This window comes from Megascapheus bottae, chromosome 6, assembly GCF_031878675.1.
Source record: "Megascapheus bottae isolate mThoBot1 chromosome 6, mThoBot2.hap1, whole genome shotgun sequence".
Taxonomy (NCBI): Eukaryota; Metazoa; Chordata; class Mammalia; order Rodentia; family Geomyidae; genus Megascapheus; species Megascapheus bottae.
Genome location: NC_143514.1, coordinates 38,777,604 through 38,801,989, shown reverse-complemented (window position 1 = coordinate 38,801,989; position 24,386 = coordinate 38,777,604). Strand labels below are relative to the sequence as shown.

Here is a 24,386-nt window from a genome sequence, read left to right as displayed (position 1 = left end):
ATTATACACCTATATGAAAACATTGCAATGAAACCTCCCCATATAATTAGTGTATGCTAATAGAAAGAAGAAAAAGAATTGTCTGATTTCATAATCAGCTCCAACAGTATTTGTCCCCACAATGAATTGGTGACATAGTGGGTTTGGACAGTTTTTCATGAGTACCTGATATCACTGTTGGCCCCAGGAAGACAGGCCATGTGCTAAGGTTCTCATCAGCCTGCTATAATTCATTCTTGCCTGGGAAGATATCCAGAATGATTTTCAGATGGTTATTTGCTATAGAAATAAGTTTAAGAAATTCAAACCAACAAAAACAAAACAAAATAGAAAAAAAAAGTGTGTGTGTGTGTGTGTGTGTGTGTGTGTGTGTGTGTGTATGTGTGCCTTTATAAAGGCTGGCACTCTACCACTTGAGCCACACCTCTACTTCTATATTTATTCTGGTTAATTGGAGATAAGAGTCTCATAGACTATTCTGTCTGGGTTGGTACTGAGCAGCAGTCCTCAGATCTCAGCTTCGTAAGTAGCTAGGATTACAGGTGTGGGTCACCAGTGCCCAACCTGAAAACAAACTAAAATCAAAAGCAACAAGACAAACCTCAGCTTTAGTCAAAAGTCAGGATTAAGGCTAAAAATTGTAACTGAAGGAAATATGATCACAATACCTTTGCTCACTACAGAAACAAGTGTCTGTGTGTGCATCACAGATAATCATCCCAGAGAGATACATACCAAAGGTGATTTTGTGTGCACGCCATCCCTTGGTATCCACAGGGGATAAGTTCTGAGTCCCTCAGAGGACACCAAACTTCATATGCTTAAGTCCCCAATATGGAATGCTATAGTATTTGCAAAGAACAAAAACCTCTGGGGAAGAAGGACAAGAATGAACAGGTCTTTTTGCTCCCAGTACTGACTCTTTTTCTCCTCTTGTAGATCTTGTTTTTTTAATCGGTTGCTAGTTGAACATGGGGATGTGAAACTGAAGGATACAGAGAATAGACTCTGTGTGTGTGTGTGTGTGTGTGTGATAAAGAAATATGCACACTTTAAGTAAACATGTGTTTGCAGTGTGTAGGTGTGTATGTAAATGTGTATGCATATGTATATGAATATACACAGTAATTCATGTGGCTGTGTTTGTAGTGGTACAAACGGTAGGCCAAGCAGTAGGAAGGATCTCAGAGCATCCTGTTTTCATTAGCAGTGAACATGGTTCAGGAAGCAAGTGAGGAAACCTTGTCCCTCAGACTAAGCAAAAGGCTCCCTGACAGCAAAGCCTGGCACCTCCATGTTTTTGAGCCTCACCCCACTCCCTCTCATTCACCTTGGCATGGTGCTACATACTGAGGTGCTCATGGGTTCATTCTCTAGAGATCACTTTCTGATGCACAGTGAGTACACACAGAAGTACCTGGAGGTGATGCTCTTTGGAAGGTGACCTTCTACTGCACGTGCCACCCCTAGGTTCCCCTGTCCATTCTGTATCTCAAAGGGACAGACAACTATCAATGCTGGACATTCTTTCTTTCCAGCCCACATCTACTGCACACACATCTTTCAGTTTCTCTACCTCCTAAACAAAAGAATCTCTCACAAATCTTACTTAAGTTTCTGAAAATAGGCTTTTCCTAGCAATCCAACCATTAACCATCTCATCAAGGCAAGAAATGTTCCATACATGAGATTTATTCCATAGCAAGAAATCTGAACTTGCGGCTCTAGACCTTAGAAGCAAATGAGAAAAAAAGTCCAGGCCAACCTAAAAATAAAATGACCCTGAAAGCTAGGTGCCACACATGTACTTACACATGTAATCCTAGCTACTCGGGAGACTGAGATATGACGAACACAGTCAGAGCCCAGGCAGGAAAGTCTGTGAAACAATCATCTCCAATTAACTGCCAAAAAGCTGAAAGTAGAACTAATGCTTAAGTGCTAGAATGAGAGCCTTGTGTACAGAAGCTCAGCCACAGTGCCCAGACCCTGACTTCAAGCCCCACAGGACTTGGCGGGGAGGGGTTAGGGAATGTAGCATTTCTAGCATCTGGACACAAAATGCCAGTGGCACATCCCTATTTTAGTGACAATCCAAATCAATCCTGACTAGTTCCAAATATCCCTCAAGAAAGATATCAGAAAACATAGCTTCCTACTGATACTTCACTGGTAAAGAATCTTCTCCTCTCCCATTTAATAAAGACGCCTCCATTCATACCTGCTTTAACCTAGGTATGTCCTGTTCTACCCCAAGCATAAGGTGCACTTCACTGTCCTCAGCACCAAGGATTGGCCTGGCTTTTAAAAGCAGGATTTCCTGAGTATGTGTTGAATGAATAGATTGCATATTATGCCCTGGGCTTGATAAAACCTTACCCGTTTTCTTCAACCAAATCAAAATGCTGCCTCTTCATTGAAGACTAGGTTCAACCACCCATATTAAAACTCAGGAAATGGTATTTTCATGGCATGTTGGAGGGTTTAATAGTCAGATAAGTTGGAATTAGGCTGATCAATGTTAATGCGTATTTTGCTGCAAGTCATCTCAATGCCTTTAGTAAATTAATTTGAACTAATAGTCTCTTAGCAAGAAGTCGGGGGAAGGGGTGGAGAGACATCATTTTCCCAAGTTATTAAATCACTTGTCCCTGGAGCCCTTTGCCCAGGCAATATGTCATTAGCTGCTCCTGGTCTCCAGAGCAGCTTACGGGAGTGCAAGAGGACAGGAATCACAACACTCCTATTATTCATTGGGCAGATACAGTGGAAGAGTCAGCTCATGTGTTCGCTCACCTGCTGGAATGTTTACTTCCTAAGGGAATGACTGACTCTTTAATGATGCATTTAGAAGTGTTGAATGAATTGGTTTCTTTCTTTCTTTCTTTCTTTCTTTCTTTCTTTCTTTCTTTCTTTCTTTCTTTCTCTTCTTTCTGTCTTTCTTTCTTTCTTTCTTTCTTTTCTTTCTGTCTGTCTTTCTTTCTTTCTATCTTTTCTTTCTTTCTGTCATTCTTTCCTCTTCCTCCTCCTCCTCTTCCTCCTCTTTCTCCTCCTCCTCTTCCTCCTCCTCCTTCTTCTTCTAGAAATTAGAGCTCTATGTCATTCTTCCTATATCACAGGCATGGAAGTGATGTTGCACAGAAGAAAGACGAAGCCAAATGATCACATGGAACTAGGGACTGGAGGGAGCAGGGAGACTGGGCTCTGTGCTGGAGTCAAGGATAATGGAGTGGCTTCACTACCATCTGTCTTCATCCCATATTGACAGTGAGCAGCCTGAACACAGTAATCTCTTCCTTCCCATTCATAAACTCTTTGAAGTAAAAGCTTCTTGTTATTTTGGGTCTATCTCTGGCCAAGGGCTCTGTATAAGAATAAAAACTTGTCTCACCTACTTCCTGCAGAGCTCTTGATTTGATCAATTGCTCTTGGAGAAGAGGAAGATGCTCTAGCTTCCCTCCACTGCTAGTATTCATACATGTACTATATGTATGAGCAGTGGGCAGGAAGGCTTTTGGACAGTGGACCTCCACAGGGCCAGCAGGACTGCTAATGGGCAAGAACCATGATTTCAGTTCATGGTCAGTCTGCTAGATGGACAGAAACCACATGGCTCTGCCGTTGACTTTCATAAGGGAGTTCTTGTGTTCTAGACAAGCACTATCTAAAGCAAACTCTTTCCTCCTGGGATGTTGTAGTGATCATTGTAGTTACCATAAATAACGTAGAACTTGAGCACTAATTACTAACTGCATACTTGAGCTCCCTGGCTCCTTCCAGTTGTTTATTACCATAGGATTGTGGGCAAGCCTGTTGACTCTCCGTGTATAGTTTCTCCCAACTGCTAGGGGTTGCTTTAAGTCCTTCCGAACTGTGAAATTCTGTGCTTTGCTTCATTCATATCAGGAAGGAATTGGTATGAGAGTATCATTTATTACCGAGTGGTGACACACAGGGTGCCCTTTGTCATACTAAGAATGTACTCAACTTTAGCACAACTAGGCAACTACAAGAGGCATAGTGGCCAAATCTACAGAAACAGGTGCCAGGCAGTGTTTGTCCAGGATTTTGACAACCTGCACAATAGTCTTCCTCTATCCCACAGTTAAAAATTGATATTTTCCTCCGCAGAATTTTTAGTGAAAGGCCATTTGTTTGATGCATGATTTCAAAGCTGGTGAGCAGCTTTATAAACAGCCTTGACCTGGCCAGAAATAATCATTTCTCTCTGCCATGATTAGGAGAAACCCCAATAAGCTCTTCCAATCTTTTTTTTAATCTCTAATATAACCCTATTATTTAAATTCTCTAGTTCCTTGTAGCATCAATATCTCAAAGTTTGTAGAGTAGGGAAATATTATAGAGTAGAGAAAGAAAGGCTTGGAACAGGAGAAGAGTTATTGGTTTGGATATTTTTCAAATAAACACTCTTCAAGAGCTGGGAATAGAGGTCAGCGGAACAGCATTTACCTATCTCCTAGGTTTAATCCCTACCATTGGAAAACCAAAATGAAACCAAACATCCTTGATGAAATATGAGGAGAAAAATGAACCACCTTCTGTTTCAGGGCTCAGAATCCACCTGATATCTTAGTTGCTTATGTCTCAAATTGGAAGAATTGGCATACTTTGCAGGCGCTCATTTTGTTGAAAAAAAAATGATGAAAGCAAATTGATTTTTTTTGCACTGAAACTTTAGAGTGGAATTAAATGTCATCCTGAATGTACTATGTTATCTCTCATCTCTCTTGCTGTCCCTTGGTTATCTCATATTGTTACAGTATTTCACCTTGTTATCTGATATATTGCATATATGTGTTTTGGTTATTTGAAATCAAATAGGGAAGAGGTGAAAACAAGCTGAGGGGTGGGGGTGAGGGGAGGGAAATGGGGACCAAGACATGAGAAAGGGTATCAATGTTTGTGAAGTAATGCACCTTCTATTTGGTGAATATAATGTAATCCTTCTATCAATTACAATTACAATAAAAATATATGGAAAAAAGAATTAAATCTCCACAATTGACATTAAAGATAAACAAAATGAGAGCTTTAAGGGCTATGCTAGCTTTTTGTTGGTGGTTTCAGAGTCCCCTTCTCTGTTGACCTGGATTAGAACAAAATCTGGAGGAAAGTTTAATTAGCGAGCCCAGAGCTTACATATTAGAGAGGCCCAAGCCTCTTTCTCCATAGTGAACCTATTTCAAAGACAAAGATTTACCATTGGATTGGTCTTCCCCGTAGTTTTTATGGGATGGTGCATACAAGAACATCAGAGCAAAGACATAGAGGTTCCACATTCCGTAGATGCCCGTGAAGAAAGCGCTGTTCACTTGCACTGTGACACCACCCCATTTCCAATGGCCTTCTGTCACCTGAAGAAAAAGAACAGTAGCATTCAAGTGAGAGAGCAAAGTAACACTAGGATGAAAAATGAATCAACATGAAAACCAGGGCTCTTCTACAAATGGAGAAGCTAACTAATTACCATGTAAGACTCCATCTGTTAATTGCAATCATATCAGTATAAAGGCCAATTGAGGAAGAGATGTGCATCAAGCACAATGTCAGAGATTTTTCTGTATTTTAGTGTGTGTGTGTGTGTGTGTGTGTGTGTGTGTGTGTGTGTATGTGTGTGTGTGTGTGTGTATGTATGTGTGTGTATGTGTGTGCATTGGTGCCAGGTTTAAACTAAGGACCTCACGCTCTCATTTTGCATGTGACTTCATAGCTGGAGCTTTACCACTTGATCCATGCCTCCAGTCTAGCACTTTACATGTTAATTGGAATGGAAGCTCATGAACTTTTCTTCCCAGGCTGGTTTTGAAGTTTGATCCTCTATATCTTAGTTTCTTGAGTAGCTAGGATTACAGACATGAGCCTCTAGGCGCCTGGGATTACTGGTTTTTATCTTGGCTATACTTTAACATCACCTAGAAAATGTTTCCCACCAAAAAGCAAATCTATTGTTATCCCCAAGAAAGAGATTGCCTTTGAACTTCTATCCACAATTGTAAATCCTCCTCTGCTATCTTCATAGCCAGATATAAACTGCCCACAGGCAAAGACTAGTGCTGCCAGGTCTTCAGCATCTGACGTACCACGGGTGTGCAGTGAACACCTGTTCTTAGTTCATATTTAGGCTCTACCACATTTCTTTGTCCTCCCTTCCTCCTTCCCTCCCTCCCTTCCTCCTTCTCAAATTAATCACCAGAAAATCAGAAGCTGAGGTGTGGCTCAAAAGTGGGAGAATACTAACTTTGAGTGAAAGCTCAGGAACAGCACCTAGGACCTGAGTTCAAGCCAGAATAGAAAATAAGTCAACATGAAAACCAGGGCTCTTCTACAAATAGAGAAGCTAACTAACTACCATGTAAGACTTCATCTGTTAATTGCAATCATATCAGTATAAAGGCCAATTGAGACTAACTAAATGAATAACAGAGTAAATAAATAAAACTTGCAAAAATAAATAAATAAAACTTGCATGACTATGGAGAACCAAATTTAAATCTTTTAAACTCTGGCACACAGTAAACAAATAAATCCTATTTTTAAGATGTCATTCCAGGTAAGTTACACACAAAGACAATTATGAAGCTTTCTATGCTTTCTAATTCTGCAAGACATGTCTGAAGCTGTTTTGCTGGTGCTAATCATTTGGTAATTGTTTTAAGGGCTGTCTGAAGACATGTGTATTACAGAAAGCATTGTCAACAGTGCTATTGAGCTTAGTGACTAGCAATTGTACCTGCTCAGAGACCCTTGATATGATTTTAACTACTTCTGCTTGTCACAGGAAATTTTACTTGGGGATAATAGAAAGTATGGGGCAAATGCTTCTGTGACAGCTTAATGAGACTGAGTTATACAAACCCTCTCCAGGAGCTACTTATAAATTTTGAGATAGGAAGTTAGATCTCAATGTCAGATTTAAACAATCAGGTTATCTCATCTGCTCACTTGCTACTTAGGATAAGTGTCAGCTTCTCTGTCTACCCCGGGGCCCACTGGGACACTGAACTTAGTCAAGTGCAAAGTTAAAGAGTTTCCTTTGGAAAGACCTGCAGCGTCTGTGAGCCAGGTAATACAGGCATGGATTTATTAGTTTTGGTTTGTCCTTCGTGGCACATAATGGCATATTTTTTGTGACTTACCAACCAACACCACTTTATTTACTTGAGAAAATAACATGTTGTGTGCAACGTCTAAGAAAGAAGAATTTTGCAATCATTCATAATTTTAAGCCATTTGAAATACAACTTCTTAGAAACATCTCCAAATACCACTCTTCTGTACTTTTTTTTTTTTTGCCAGTCCTGGGCTTGGGCTCAGGGCTTGAGCACTGTCCTTGGACTTTCTCAAGGCTAGAGCTCTACCACTTGGGCCTCAGCACCACTTCCGGCTTTTTGCTATGTATGTGGTACCGAGGAATCGAACTCGGGTCTTCATTCATGCTAGGCAAGCACTCTACCACTAGGCCAAACTCCCGGCCCTCCTCTGTACTTTTAAATACAGAATATATTAACTTTATAAAAATTACAGTGCTTGGAACATTTTATAATGACTTGAATGTACATGGTGGGAGGGGACAAGAAAGCTTTAGGAGTTCACTGTGCTAACACAGGAACTCTTCTGCTGTGGTAAGGGAGGCGAGGCTCCAGGAGCTAAAAGATGAAATGTGGTAGCTCTTTTACTTTAGGGCAGCAGGCCCTTCAGCTAGAAAAAGGCCTAGAAGAAACTACTCTTGTAATATGAGTTGGGAAAACATGTTTTTTGTGTGGCATTTAGACTTTGAAATCAGGACCTCATACATACTAGGCAGGGGCTACGCCACTAGCTGTTCACTTCATGTCTCATTTTGGGATAGGATATCAGTTTCTGCTGGGACACCTCCCTGGACCATGATCCTCCTACTTTTCACTTCCTGCCCCAAAGCAGGATAATGTCACCCCCACACACTTGTGGAGGGGATCTCAAAAACATCTCTTCCTAGGGTGGCTCTGAATGGTGAGCCTCCTAATCTCAGTCTATCAAATTGATTATTAACACAGTGATGTTAATAATTTATTAACATATTGCTCAAGGTTGCACAACAGACATTTGCAAAACAAAATGCAGGGATGTGGCAAAGATGCATGTGTAAAATATATGGAAATAGAAAATAGAGATAAACACTGTTAAGAAATATCTACTGGAGGCAGAAACCTTGTGAGGATGGAGGAAGGACCCTGGAGCAATCTATGTGAGGAGGAGCTTCAACAGATGATGTCCTGCATGCAGTGGGTGGGTGGAGAGAGCTCACGCCACCAGTTCTCAGGAGTTGGTCTAGAGAAGGGAAACAGGGACTCTGAGTGATAAGACAGTTCGATTCTGAGCTACTATTTTGGTTCTGAAGGTTCGATTCTGTTAGCTTTGTGGGCAGTTTCGGGAGGAGGGGGTCGCATCCTTGGCACATAATTAGTGGGTGATGATATTGTTGCGCTTGGAAAGAAGGTGACCTTGGGGCAAGACCTGTTTGTGGGAGAAGGCTGTGAGAGGACAATACCATTCTACACTAGAAGGCAACAAGTTTGTAGGAGTTATTATTATGCAGGACTTCAGGAAAAGCCTGTGGATGTGTCCCTAAGAGATACAGATTTTGTGTCATTGGAAGTAGGGGATCCGAAAGTGTGTGCTGTGTGTGTGTGTGTGTGTGTGTGTGTGTGTATGCATGCACACACGTGTACATTATTGGATAAGGACAGAAAAAGAAAAATTAAAGAAAAAAAGAGGCAAGTAAAGAAAGAAGGGAAGAAGGAAAGGGGGAAGGAAGGAAAAAGGGGAGCATCTGGTAGAAACATTACAATCCCTAGCAAATCATAATAATTGTGCTTAGAAGAGATGTCAATGGGACAATTGTAAATATTGTTCTCTATTGGATTCCTTCATTATTACTTTTGTGTTGGGGGGGAGGGCTTGAACTCTGGGCCTGGACACTGGACACTGTCCCTGAGCTTTTCAGCTCAAGGCTAGCACTCTACCACTTTGAGCCACACTGTGCACTTCTGGTTTTCTGGTGGTTAATTGGAAGGAGTCTCATGGACTTCCATGCTTGGGCTGGCTTTGAACTGTGATCCTCAGATCTCAGATCCTCAGATCTCCTGAGTTGCTAGAATTACAGGCATGAGCCAGTGGCACCCAGCTCATCATTATTACTTAAAATGAGTGGTTGACCCAGGTATTACACCAAGGATACCCACAGTTAACACTTATTCAGTGCTTGTAATCTTCTGGGCACTTTGCTAAGCATTTTACATAAGAGACATTATTTAGCCTTTTAACAACTCCATGTAGAGAGAAATATAATACCTTGCAAGATTACTTAGCTAGGAAAGTCACAGCCATAAATTTGACTCCAGAAGAAGGTATTTTAACTATTAAATAACACAAAGGTAAATCTCTTAAAACCAGGGTCAGACTCTGAAGGTACCATATGAGTCTGCCTGGGCAGGAAAATCTGTAAGATTCTTACCTACAGATAACCAGCAGAAAGTCAGAAGTGGAGCTGTGGCTTACATGGGAAAGTGGCAGCCTTGAGTGAAAAAGCTAAGGGGTAGCACTCAGGTGCTGAGCTCAAGCCCCAGTACTGGGACAATAAAAATGATAGTGATGTTACGAATAAGGATGATAAAAATTGTACAGAAGAACCATAGGAAGGAGAAACTCATGCAATGAGTTTCATGCAGATGCTGAACCTGACTAGGGAAATGGCAGATCAGCCACTTTTCTCATGTTTGCTCTGGTATATGCACATTGTTCAGAACACAGCTATACGATTATCAATGCACTAAATTTGACATCTATAAATACGTTACTTCCTGCAGAGGGCAAAGAGTTGAACTGCATAAATGAACCGCATAGACTTTGTAGCCCCACTCTCTGGAGACTGGATTTTGTTTTACTGCCTCTCTTCTCTCAATCACTCATGCCTGAGACATCCTCTGAGTTCAGGGCGCATTCCCACCAACATGAACCACAATTAGCGTGCTCCATGGTGCAGGCCTTGGAGATACAAAATCTTATCAGGCAGAACAGTGAAAAGCTCCCCTTTCAGAGAAACAAATCAGGTAGCCCCAACCAAAAAGAGGAGGGGGAAAAAACCATCTCACCTTCTACCTAAGTCTTAATTCTAAAACTCTACTACTTTTCTTGATTTAACATTGCAACAATTTACTTTTGTGTGAAACCACCCAATTATACCCCTGGAGCCAAGTGAAGGTCAAATCCCTTTACATCCAGTAGTCTTGACAACCAGCATTCCACTTACCAACAAGCTATTTCTAACCTGAGACAGACATAGGCTCTCTTACTGGAAATATTTGCTCTGTAAGTACACACACACACACACACACACACACACACACACACACACACACACACAGAGCTGGGGACAGGCTCTCTGGGAGTCTGCTGCATGTAGCTTGACCTGAATGTCAGGTACCTGGACGTCCCCTCAGTGAAGGTTAGTGACCTTCTTCCCCAGCCACCCCAGTTCTGTTCCCTGCTGGCCACCGCCTCTAAATGGAATGTCTCTTTCCTCTCCAGAGGAATGGGGCTGAAACACCAGACTGCAATGTACCATCTCTTGGTTGCTATGACCGAGGCCATTAAAATAGCAGGCATTAAAAGACTGCACCTCAGCCCCTAGCTACAAAGCCTCAAGGTCACCGCAGTGCCAGCTTCCCGTGGGCCTTTCATTACTGTCCTTACAGGCTCAGTATCCTGGAGAGATCCTCTTACATTATATTTCATGGGGCTTAAATGCAAGCTCTCTCAGCAAGCTGAGAGTATAATGGGGGGTTTTAAAACATTCCTTTTACCTCGAGCTGGGATCCATTTCAAAAAGTTACCCAATGGGTTCCCTTTCAGGTGAGCTCATTGCTTTGACATTCCAAAATGACATTAGAAAATAAATCCTCTGATGACTATATTAATACAGTACCTGGGACACCGAGAGCTATGCTGGAAAACGTCTTAGAAGTCTATAAATAAACCTTTAAAAAAAATCAGCAGGAGGAATGTGAGGAGCTAATGGAATTCAAAAGGCCTCATTGCTACCCCTAAGAGTTGAAATCCACCCCAGCGGCCCACTATGGTAGCAGAAATAAAAAGTCACCCACAGGCTGGAGCCAGATACTGGGACTATGGAGTATTAATACTTTTCTCCAAAGAAAAGCCACAAACTATGTTTCTTGGAAGATGGCTTCCATTGCTTTCAAAAGTGCACTAATTAAACATGTACAGGTTAAGTTCTAGCAACGTGCAGCCACATTAGGGTACAGGAACTTGGCTTCAAGTAAATGAACCCTGCAGAAGTGAGAAACAGGAAAACAGTGAAAGCATGTCATAGACTCTTATTTGAATGTGAATGTTTAAACCTTAGCTGGCTAATATTTAAAAACATAAAAAAAAAAAACTCCCTCAGAATCCTGCTAGTTTTACTTGTATTTGAAGTGGAGAGGAACGTTTGCAAGGTTTACTAAATGAATGGTCTGATACAAACATAGGGCACTGGCACAGGTCAAAGCAGATGTGGTGGACACAACTTAAAAAGAAGTGCAGGGACCTGTTTGATTTATTTTTCACCTGCACTTCAGCCTTCAGCAGAGGTGGCAGCAACACTGGCACTCTCTGGCTTTGAATTCCTGGTGGCCTAAGATGGAATTCAACGGAATCTTGAACTGGAATGGGGGGGGGGACAAAAACAAACAAACAAACAAAAAACCCTCACCACTATCTATTTCATTTGACAAAATAAAAAACAAAAACCCACCACCCCCAACAAAAGAAACCACGATGTTTTCAGTTCTAGAACATTCTATAACATAAATGTGCTAGCTAACTAATTAACTATGCATGCGCACACATGCATCACTGACACCTATGTGATACCCTTTTGGAATTCAAACTATTTTGCTTCACTCATTTAGAAACCTTCTTTGAGGAGAGTTCTGAAGCCTTCACCAAGCTGCCAAAGGAGCCCATTCAGAGCCTGTACACCAGAGGGCAACTTTCTAGCTGCATGGTGCCAGTCTTATCCCAAGGCTGTATTTGCTCTAACAAAACTCTCCATGTTTTATTTGCTCTAACAAAACTCTCCATGTTTCCAAGATGTGTGGATAACAGGGTAATGACAAAAGAGGAAGAAGGACCAAGTTCTGAGCTCCAATTTCTATGTATTTGGGCTAGGCATCTTGCCTTCTTACTGCTCACAGGAACCCAGCTATTCCTGCTAAGGATGTGCCAGGGCCTTTGCTAATCCCTTTGTAACATCATTTCCTGTGGTCCTTACAGCAATCTTCCCTGGGGGAACCATATTGCTTAATAGGAAAGGTTAGACTATAGAACTGTGAAGTCATCCATGCACATCCCCACGCAGCCAGAAAACAATAGGAAAGAGAAGTGTCTCTAAAGCCATTAGATTATTTCATATTTTAACTAAGGATAACAGCCCAGACCTTACTTACAAGACTTTTGTGAAACCCAAATGAAAGATTGATTGGTGCATAATAACTTAGATTTAAACATTTTTCAACTCACCATAGCAAGTAACCAATAAGTTAAATTATCAAGATCAAAATTGAGATTTTCAGTCTCAGGTGTTGAGTTTGAGAAATAACCAATGGAAAGGTAATATTCCATTGAATTCCATTTCCTACTTAAGTTACCAAATAATTGCTACAAGAAATGTATGATGGACTACCAGATGATCTATGTTAACACTAGATAAAGATCCAATCAAATTAATGCTTGCTTGTTAACGCTTTACTATGGGATTTAAACATTTATTCTCTTAAGTAAATGAAACATGTGCTGCTCAATTTGTCTACAGGGTTTTCATTTATTCTGCGACTTGCACCTTCTACAAGGCTACAAGTCAAGTCCATGTGAAAAGAGGGCTAAGAAGGCCCTGAGTAGAGTAGTCTAAAATCAACCAGCTATTCAGAATGAGTGCCTCTATGCTTTTTTTTCCTAGCTTCATTCTAGAAATTTTCTGTACATTGTAAAGAGACTTCTCCAGGGATATTCTCCTTGGACATCACAGGATTTACTTACCTGACTGACGATAAAGAAGATAACAGTCATGGCAGCACAGGCCAAGGTGATAAGCATGAGAAACTTGAACCTGAAAATTAGCCCCTATTAAGAAAAGACAAGAAGAATCATTTATTAGCCCTCCAATCCTGTTGTCCATGTATATGTAAATCTATTATTTTAGAGAAATCTGTAACACCCAATAATGACAGTAAAATAATTTCACATACTAAATATTCTGCACATTCAAAGGTGAATATGGCTGAGAAAATTCTTGCACCAAATACTGCCTATGTCCTTATCTCTCGTGAAATATTGATGCCAGAGCCTGGGAGATTATATTCACAACACATCATGAAGCTGCTAATTTCCCTGCTAAGCTGGTTCTGCTTCTCTGCCAGAGTTCAAAATTACCAAATCCAAGTTTTCTTCAGTTGTAATAGAAGTCTGCTCCAGTGAACAAAAAGAAATATGCATATTAATCAAGACAAGTGGATATGCTTGCATTTTCTCATGTGTCACTCCAGCTCTGGAGACAGGCAAACTCAGAAAGGACCTATGACTTTCTGAGGGCAAGATTTAAGGGAATGTGTGCGTCAGAGTGTAATGCCTTTTAATCAGGTGTGTAGATTCATTGCATATAAATTCACTGGGGTTCTGCAGTGTGCCTTTCTTCACAGAGGAGCCAGGCTCAATCATGAGTCCAAGCTATCCTTGAAATATGAAGAAGGCATTGCCTGGATTAAGGAGTTGAGGTGTAAAGTGTTTCTCTAAAACAAAAGCCTAATCTAGCCAGGTGCTGGTGGCTCATGCCAGTAATCCTATCTACTCAGGAAGCTGAGATCTAAGGATTGTGGTTCAAAGTCAGCCTGGCACTGGGAAGTCCATGAGAGTCTTATCTCCAAATAATCATAAAGGAAAGCTGGAAGTGTGATGTGGCTCATGTGGTAGCATACTAGCCTTTGGCAAAAGTTGCTCAGGGACACTGCCCAGACCCAGAGTTCAAGCCCTAGGACTGGCAAAAAAAAAATTAATTAATTAAAAATAAAATTGAATCTCTGAAACAGATGACCAAACTGCAACTGAGAACCTGCTGGATATTTTAGTGGAATGTGGACCATTTATTAGAGTCTGGAAAACTGATGAGCCCATCTTAGGGTTGATTTTGGGCAAGGGAAATCTGCTGAAGGCCTCACTCCCAAGCCAGATCCTAATCTTATCTGGCATACACCACCCAAAGTTGTTCTTGAAGAACCTGCCAAACAACTTTCCATCTCACTAAGGCAGAAATCCATCTATACCACAGGAAACTAAAGGGAAACTTGGATAGCTGACTAGGTGCTTCTTGGAGTAGGACTTAGTTTCTACCTCCATCCAGTGATCTACAGGTGAGGCTTGCCATGTGTATTTGAAAGTAAAGCCTGTCAACCTCCTAGGGCAGTGTTTATGCATCAAGCTGGAGATGACGGGCTCTAGAACGGGGTGGGGCAGCTGCTCACCTCATAGTGTAGCCTCCGGACTTTGCTCATAGCTGGCAGACTGGACTGTTTCCCGCTGATGTTCCGGAACACCTGAAATACCATGAAGCACAGAAACAAAAAGTAGAGGCAGAGGCAGATCCCAGCTACAATGATGAAAGCCATCTGAGCATCCAGTAAAGGAAATGGTGGATTCGCCAAGGACACAGACGAGCGGGCACAATGCTTCACTAGCTCCACTGGTGACACTTTTGGTCCTCAGGTATTTAGGAAACTTGAAGACAAATACTAAAACCTGGCAATCTAAGGGTCAGTGAGCAGTGGTGGGGAAGTTCTGACTCAACAGGTGCATGGAGGTGAAATTGCTTCCTAAGTCAAATGAAAAAAAATTGTACTATGCTTGTTAGAAAGGCGGGGGCCAGGTCTACCTGAGACCTAATGGGTCAGAATCAACCTTTTTATTACTCATATAGTTATGACGTATTGATTAGAGAAAGGAAAGCTGCATTTGAGTCAAATAAAGATGCTCAATTCCCATATTAGATAGATGGAATCAGAGCTCTGAGGGCCAGAAAATGGTCTGTAAATATGTTTGGAAACCACTGGTCCGCCCAGGGGCCTTTCTAATACTAAGACTGGGAATTCCTGGAATGATGGGGAGGGGATTGAGGGTAGGAGTAGCAGCAGGCAGGCGTGCTGGTGGGGAGCAGAATGGTGGGGCACAGGACATGGCCATATAACTTGAGACTCACTGGGAAGGCTTTGAGACCTGCTTTTAGAGCTCATTCTGAGACTAGTGTGGGCTGGTGTGGGAGGTGGGTGGTGATCTCCAGCTCCTTTCTGCTAGAGCAGGAAATTCTCTGTGTAACAGTTTAACGAGCGTGAACTTGGTAGGAGTATTTCTCTAAGCTATACATTTAATGCAGTTTCTCTTCTGTTCCTGTGACTGATGGCACCCTGGAAATGAAGGGAATGTGGTTTCTTGCTGCAGGACTTGAAAAAAAAAATTGTTTTGTGTTTCCCTAGACCTCTGTCCTATTGGTGAAAGGACAGAGTGGAAAGGCATGACAGTGTAACTGTGCTTCTTGTGCCACTGATACTGGGAAAGGGAGGGTGGAGCTCCTTTCTCTTCTTTATACCACTAACAAACAAATATAAATGTCAGGGCTGAGCATGGAAAGAAATGAGCCATCCAGAAAGAGCACAACGCCAGACTTCATCCACATGCTAGAGGAAAAGCATTTTCCTCTCAGAGCACTAAACGTATTATTTCGGAAATGCTAAAATATTTAAATCCAGTATCCTTAAAAGAGATAAGTTAAGACTGTCACGTCTATTTTTTACAGATGACATGGACGTAGTTCATGTGACCAATCAGAAGCCTCAGCGCTCCTGTGGAACTAATCACCTTAGCCTTATCTCCACTCAGTCTCAGGGAATGAAGTCTCACACAGGCAACTTCAGAAACTGGCTCTCCCACAGGGACCCACTGAGAACCCCAGTCCCCCTCCCCCATCCCCAGGGAAAAGCTTGTCACACTCCTCTGCAGTAAACACTGTGAAGAGAACATTTAGACAGGCAGCTGGTTAAGACTAGCAATTCTGATCCCTCTGCCTTAGGGACAGCCTTTAACCTCCCCCTTTGGCCTCCTTTCACCAGGGCTTGAAAGCAAGAAGTAATTCTTCTCATTATTTGCCTTAATTGTGCTTTTATCATTGGCAGAAAGATCAAAGCCCTGGCTGAGCAGCTCAGCACTGGAATGATCATGGAGATGAAGCAGCTTTGGGAGGAACTAAAACCCTGCACCCACCAAAGAAGGATACAGCCAGCTCTGTTCCCACATCTGTAGTCCAGATACTGTAGAAGGGGTTTGTGAGTTGTACTCCTCTATGAAAACAAAAAGAAAAAAAGTGAGAGGGAAAGACAACACACAAAGAAAAGCAGTTGGTGGGATGTGATCAGCCCAAGTGCTTTGTAACTATAAAAGGCTCAATTTGTGACCTCCCTCTTTAGGTGATGAGGTGAGCATGACTTTTGACTTCATCCCTAAAACTCCAATCAGAGTTATCCTTCCCAAAATTCTTCCCCAAATGATAGAGGAACAGACAGGGCAATGTACATTTCAGCTCTGAGTCCCACAGGCATCTGCTCACCTCTCACACATGTCAAATATGAAGAGGCAGAAAGAGCCGATAGCAATTGGTCCAACTTGCTTCCAGTACCCTGCAATGTGATTCCTCTCATGCTGATCCTGAGGAAAAGCAAATTGGGAAAGGACATACAGCCAGGAGAAAAGCAAAGCCATTCTCTAGAGAATCTGATCCTTTGGACAAGGACCTGTGATACTTCAACACTAAGAGCTACACTCCAGGGACCAGGAGGGTGGCCTAGTGGTAAGAACACTCACCTAGTGCGCACAAAGCCCTGGGTCTGATTCCTCAGTATCACATATACAGAAAAAGCTGGAAGTGGCCTTCTGGCTCAAGTGGTAGAAAGCCCAAGGACAGTGCCCAGACCCTGAGTTCAAGCCCCGGGACTGGCAAAAAACAAAACAAACAAACAAAAATCCCACAGCACTGGAGAAGGAAAAGCAATCTCCGTCTCAGCCACTCATTTCTGCTGCGGGAAGCTGGCCTTACAAACAGATGATCAATCACAAGGCCCATCCCCTGGTGTCTCTGACAGGAATAAAAAAGAACAGGGTACTGTGGGCCTCCAACCCCAAGCAGGACGTGGGGCGGGGGGAGGGTGGGCCTTGTGGTACACAAAATAACGCATCACAATTAAATTGCTATGTGACTCTAAGAACTTGTGTTTGTAAAGGTGACATGGCCCATAGAGAATAATGACATTAAAGTATTTAATTATGTCCAGAGCAAGAGATCACTTTTAGGTAGAAAAATAGACATTTTCTCCCTGACTTCATTAAAGCCAGAAATGATTTCTTTTTCCTTTTGTCCTCCTTTTATTTTTCTCTTCCTCCTCTCCCCCCCCCCCCCCCCCGTTAACTCCTTTTTTTAAATAGGGTTTCCCTATGCAGCCAGGCTGGCCTTAAACTGCGGATGTGCCTTAGCCACCCAGTACAGGGATTACTAGCATCTGCCTCCATGCCATGCATGAAAGTAATGAAGTTCACTCAGAAAAAAATAGCATGGATGAAGAAACTGGGAAAGGCACAGGACTACTGTCCCTAGTCTGGGACACAAGTGGAAGGTGAAACAGCCCATTCTACTGGGAACTCGATACATTTCAACTGGAATAGCTATATCTTAGCCAGTCTAAGGGTGGCCCCATGGTTAATTTTACTCACAGTCCCTCAATTTATCTTGATGTTTAAGGAAAGCAGTCAGTGTTCTAGGGTAACGGGTGTCACTAGGTCATTTGGATAAACTGCCAGCTAGAAAGAGCCAGGCTCACATTCACTGGTGGTGAGCATACTAGGACACACACAGCTGAAGCTAAAGAGCAAGAAATAATAATTGTCACTAGAGCTGTGTATGTAAACTGGGTACCAGTGGCTCATGACTGTAAACCCAGATACTCAGGAGATCTCAGAATTGGGGTTCAAAGCCAGCCTGGACAAAAAAGTCTGTTAGACTCTTATCTCCAATTAATCAGAGAAAAAGTCAAAAATGGAACTGTGGCTCAAGTGGTAGAGTGCTAGCTTTGAGCAAAAGGAGCTCAGGGACAATGCCCAGGCCTAAAATTCAAGCCCCAGGACCAGGAAAAAAAAAAAAAAAAGCCTGGTATGGTGGTTCACGCCTCCTAGCTACTCACAGGTTGAGATGTGAGGATCATGAGTCAGATCCAGACTGGGCACGAAAGTCTGTGAGACTTATCTCCTATTACCCACCAGAAAACCAGAAGCGGGGGCTGTGGCTCAAGGGGTGGCGCTGTAGCCTTGAGCTGAAGAGCCCAGAGTTCAAGTCCCATGACCGACAACAAAAAAGGTTCAATTATCACAAAAATCCTATATAGAATCAGGTGTGGTAGCTCATACGTATCATCTCAGCTACTGAGGAGACAGATACAAGACCTGAAGTCAAGGCCAGACTGGGCAAGAGTTAGAGAAACCTTATCTCAAAAACAAGCCAGGTGTGGTAGAATACACATGCAATGCCAGTTCTGTGGGAAGCCTAAGTAAGAAGATCACAGACTAAGGCCAGCACAGGGCAAAAACTCAAGAACCTATCTGAAAAAATAAGTAAAGCAAAAAAAGGGCTGAAAGTAAGACCCAAATAGCAGAGCCTCTAGTAAACATGAAATCCTGAGTTCAGTACCCAGGACCTCACACGATCCAGATGAAGAACCTAACATTGTACCACTTGCACTTGCTATGTTCATTTTGCTAATTACTAGAGGAAGGAGGAGTGTGAGGCAGAGTCTGAACCCTGCACTCCCATCTGGAACCACTAGTTTCACCTGGCCTTCCCCACAACAGTGGGGGGGGGGGTTAGGGGAGGTGGAGCTAGGTGAGTGTGGCCACACAGAGCAGTTCTGTCATTTCCCCCGGGGAACCTTTACCATCATGTGCTCGCCACAGAAGATGATCCAGAAGGAGAGGAGCATTGCGTAGAAGATACCCTGGCGGATGTCCCCAAACAGCAGCATCCAGGTCCAGTCAAACCCAATGGAAAACCATTCCACAGGGATATTGATAAAGGTCATCGAGATCCCAAGGGCAAAGATGACTCTAAGATGGAAAAAGGCCCAGGAAGTCAAGGTGAGGCCGAGTTCCCATAACCTGAAGCTCCCAGGGAAGACTGAGAGTTTACTTATTGGGATAGGGCCATTTCATGGGGAGTTTCCGGAGGTGACATCACTGCTGAAAGAAGGAGGGTGACATCAGCTTTTCTAATGGAACCTAAGGCCCTGGAATACCTATGTGTTATTCTGATACCAATGCTACTGACACCAAACTTTAATGGGCATCCCAGTCTCTTCAAGATTAATTTCAAATTCTCTTTTTGAGATATGCAGGGCTTTTTTTTTAAGACCTCAGTCCTCTAGTTCTTTCATCTCTGCCATTTTTGCCTACTATGTTTTGGCTAGCTCCCCTCCTGCACCACTGGTTTCTTAACCAGATGGGATTGCATATATTTGTCTTCTCTTACCTCCTTGGGTATCATTCACCTAATCATTAGAAACACTTGTCAGTACTAGGAATTATATAAGCATATTTGTTTCAATAATAAATGGTTTCAAACACTTTTGTGATCCTAATAGCTATCATTTTGCTTTTCCATGGTCCACACTATGAACTACCACTTCTCTATTAAAATGTCAATGTTATGTCATTGAGTTGTTCACACACCTTAGTACCCCACAAGATACATATGTCCATTAAACTAAAATCACTTTTCAGGCATGATACCTAAATGAAGAGGATTAGTTTGTTTTACTCCTAAAGATGCATTTAGTGGGTGAGCCAGATAAGGGGCAGTGGAAACCCAGGATGGTAAGGAACATGGAAGATACAAAAGACTGTATCAGTACAGTGCTCAATACCACTGAGTTTCAGAAATTAGGAGTGGCAGCTAGTAGAGTCAGGTGAGGGAAGTGGTAACGTGTTCCACAAAGGGCAGAGCCTAGATGGGAGCAGAGGCCAGCACAAGCTGATACCTGGGGGTTGTGCCTGTGGTGCTTCTCAGAGAAATAGAGAGCTGATAATTGTGAAACAGGAAGTAGGGCTTGGCTCACGGGAAAGGCTGTAGACTTGAACTGAAGAGCTCAGGGACAATGCCCAGGCCAAGTTCAAATCCCATGATCTACAAAAAAAAGGCGCGGGGGAGCACTGAGCTGCTGATAGACTGAAGATAAACAGGGATGGCTAGGAAGCAATTGAGAGGCTACTTCCAATCCAGAAGGTGGTTGCTGTGGTGATATTTTCCTTCCCATTGGGTTGGGTAGGAGGGATGGAGGGAGATGGGGTGGAGAGACTGAGAAGAGGGTGGCTGCTTTTCCAACCTGAGCAACTGAAAGAATGGAGTTAGCATTTACTAAAATGGAGAGACCTTGATTTCCTCCTATGTTTGGAGCAGCGATTAATCAAGTGGTGCTTTTAGTCCATGTTGTTTTCAGTTACAGGCAAAAATGGTTAAATAAGCCATTAGAATATTTGGTTCTAGAGTTAGAACATGTAGACTCACATAAATTGAATTGTTAGAGAGCAGGTGATTTTTTTTAATGGAAGGAGGGTGATGGTGGGCTAAGGAGAAGAGCTAAATGAGGGGTGAAGCAGGATGTGGGCAGAAAAGGGGGTGATCAGTTCTGTCAATGTCATGTTGATAGGTTAAGAGAGTGAGGTCATTGTGAAAGGGTGATTTAATGATAGGAGGGATGAATCCAGCTGAAGTGGGCTCCAGAGAGAGAGGTAGTGCCTATACATGGACTAAAAATGTGTAGGCTTTTGCTATGAAGAAGAACAGAAAAATGATACCATGATTTGGAAAGTGAGAGGACAGAGAGTTTTATCTAACAATTAGCATTGGTAGGGCAGGTTCATTCATGAGTCGAAATACTCCAGCAGAAAAAAAAGCCACGGTGTAAGAAAATGATGTAATTGCAGAAGCTTCTTTGACAGGTAAAAAAGCTGGGATCAGCTAAGAGCAGCACAGTTCATTTCTAGAACAGAGAGAGGCACTGGATTCTAAACGTGGGATGAACAGAAGACAGAAGAGTGAGGAAGGAAGAACCCTGACAACTTCAGATTCATTTGGAGGTGGAATCTGGGGAAAAGGTTGCCTAGAGTGACTCCTCGTGAAATCCCCAGCCCAATCTACACACTGGCTGCTTGAACTGAACTTCAGCAACAACAGGCCCAAGTGGGACATCCTGAGAAGCCAATGTTTCTTGAGTGCTCAGCAGCAGCTCTTACTTTTCCAAAAGCACAGGGGGTCGGGACATCATGGTAATCCTTCTCCAGTACCACACCATGATGATGAAGATGCTGGGTGTGAGGAAAGTCTTCATGGCAAACCACACTTTGGTGAAGCCTCCATTTTGGTGGATTCCCTAAAGAGAGACCAATCACAATTTCAAAGGTCTATACGTCTTTGTATTATTTTTGATATTATTTAACCTGCAAATGCATTTTGGGAACAAAGGAGCGGGAAGCTTGTCTGCTGAACTTTCAAGATAAAGAGATGTTTTTGTTCACAGAATGTACTGCCTTTATATATACACCCTCTGACCCCTCTGCAAGAGTCATCTCATAGAATATATTTTAGAATGCAAAAATATGGGTCCATATTCTAGTCAGGGAATGATTAAGAATATGATCAAAAGTTTTTCTATAGGTTTTGAAATAAAGGAGACATACCATGTATATAGTAAGTTGAAATATATATATATATATGCATATATGTGGAGTGGTGTGTGTGTACACACACAAATGTGTTTATGCATATACACTGAAGCACCCTTGAAGGAAATACATTAAAAACTTCAATAGTGGTTCTTTCTGCAGATGGTAGGCTATTACAGACAATTGCTATGCTTTTCTGTGCCTTTACCTACACTTTCTAATTTTCTATAATAAATGTGTATTTCTTGTATGACTATTTTTAGATATTTTACAATGTCCTCCTAACTCCAAGTTCTACTTTTCCCTCATTAAGCAAGTAAAATGGAAAGGACCTAAAAGACCATTGTTCCCTTACTATTGGTGCTTTGAAAAGTTTGGTGTGAATTTTTTTTCACTTTTATATGAGTGTTGTTTATGAAACAATCACAATCATATTAGGATCGTGTTATTGTTACAGTGAACTTAATATATAAGCACAATAATTGTATGGTTTTTCCCTTATAATAACCTCTCACACCAATTATTTCAGCTAACGCATGGGCCTGCTGCTATTCCCATGTCTCAGAGGAGACAACTAAGGCAAATGGAACATCCAGATGGTAACAAGATGGAGTTCCTTTCCAACATACATGTCCAGGAACCAGTGTTCCAAAGCTTCCACGTAGTGGGTAAACTTAATTCACTTACCACCAACCGAATATCCTTTATCTCTCCAATCCCAACGTTGATTTTCTTCTTCTCATTCACAGGTAGTCGGATGTTTAGAAGATAATACTTATGAGATACCGACCCAATTTCCATGAATGGAAGGACGTCACATTCATAGTAACGGCCTTCGTGCTCTGGGGTCTAAAAGAAAAGCAGAGGGCCTGAGCAGGTCACAAAAGACTGCTTGAATTCTCTCAGGTTGGCCTATCACCAACGTTCTAAAGGCACCCATTGGATGGGCAGCTGTTATCACGGAACACTGGCTGATCGGTGTCCACTCAACTACCCTAAGCAGTCTATTCGAACCCTGAACACTTTTTTCAGCGCCCTAGAATGCCAGAGCAAGGGCTCTGGTCTACCAGGCCTCAGAGAGCTTAATACTCACAGTGTCACTGGTGACTCAAGTGGCCAGTTTCTTTAATGTTCTGGAAGTATGAACTCCATCACACTGTAAGATAATGGGTAATTTTTCTCTTCTCTTTGTGTTAGTCATGAGGTTTGAACTCAGGGTCTGGGTGCTGTTCCTGAGCTCTTTTGCCCAATGCTAACCTTCTACTACTCCGGACCACAGATCCATTTCCTCTTTCCTTTTTTCTTTTCTTTTTGTCTGAGACTGGGGAATCCAGCTCAGTACCTGATGCTTTTGTGCTCTTGGCTAGCACTCTACCAAATGAGCAGTGCCTGCAGCCCCGTGGATAATTATTTTCATGCTGAGGTACAAGAAGCTGAAAATATCATCTTTTTTATTGTTCAGACAGGAAAGGCAGCAACTCAAAGAGCCCTTGAGATATGGGAAAGGCAGAAGGGAAAGAAAGTTAATAATGAAATTAACTATCCTACAGGTGACTGCCAAACTTCCTAATAGCCCAAGAGGCAAGATGGCAGAATGGTTCTAAAGTTTCAATGAAAGTGGGCTAAACTGACCAATACTAAAGACAGACTGTGCAGTGCATCATGGAAGATATCAAAGAATAGGAGCACAGGGCTGGGAGTTTGGCCTAGTGGTAGAGAGCTTGCCTAGCACGCAACAATGTTCATTGCAGCATGATTTACCATAGCAAAGATATGGAACCAACCCAGATGTCCCTCAGTTGATGAGTGGATCAACAGGATGTGGTATTTGTACACAATGGAATCCTATGCTGCGGTCAGAAAGAATGGCATTGCTCCATTTGTAAGGAAATGGAAAGACTTAGAAAAAAATCATATTATGTGAAGTAAGCCAGACTCAACGGAACATAGGCTCAATGGTTTCCCTCATTTGCCATAGTCAGTAGAAACCTTGGGCTCTCCTAGCAGAGTTACAATAGAACAAAACATAGATACATAAGGCCATATAGTATGACACTAAATGAAAGGATCTCCAGGATATAGAAACAAAAGCCATATAATGAGTGATTGTTGTTATCTGATATGTTGGATATATGCGTATTTGGTTATTTGAAATTGGATAGGGAAGGGGGGAAAACAAGATGAGTGGCAGGGGTGGGGGGAGGGAAATGGGGACCAAGACATGAGAAAGGGTATCAATGTATGTGAAGGAATGCACCTTCTATCTGGTGAATATAATGTAACCCTTCTATTAATTACAATAAAAAGTATATGAAAAAAAAGAATATTAAAAAAAGAAAAAAGCTGAAAGTGGTGCTGTGGCTCAAATGGTAGGGTGATAGCCTTGAAAAAGCCCAAGGATAGTGCTCAGGCCCTGAGTTCAAGTCCCAAGACTGGCAAAAAATTAAAATAAAAAAGAATAGAAGCACAACTTGCTGAGAAAACTGAATATGGCTCTACCTTGAGGGCTTGAGGATTAGAAGTGG

At 42.1% G+C, this 24,386-nt stretch overlaps 1 protein-coding gene across 1 annotated transcript in view; it reads right to left on the bottom strand.

The window, feature by feature from the left end:
* The window catches only part of Wls (Wnt ligand secretion mediator), a 99,687-nt gene that overhangs the window by 4,765 nt on the left and 70,536 nt on the right, over positions 1–24,386 (bottom strand). Inside the window, exons 4-11 of the mRNA XM_090334631.1 lie at positions 22,549–22,710; positions 21,433–21,569; positions 19,080–19,248; positions 16,709–16,806; positions 16,379–16,442; positions 14,577–14,720; positions 13,099–13,182; positions 5,222–5,375 (exon numbers count right to left, since the gene is read on the bottom strand). Of these exons, the coding sequence (XP_090190757.1) occupies positions 5,222–5,375; positions 13,099–13,182; positions 14,577–14,720; positions 16,379–16,442; positions 16,709–16,806; positions 19,080–19,248; positions 21,433–21,569; positions 22,549–22,710 (1,012 nt within the window). The remainder of the gene's footprint in view (positions 1–5,221; positions 5,376–13,098; positions 13,183–14,576; positions 14,721–16,378; positions 16,443–16,708; positions 16,807–19,079; positions 19,249–21,432; positions 21,570–22,548; positions 22,711–24,386) is intronic.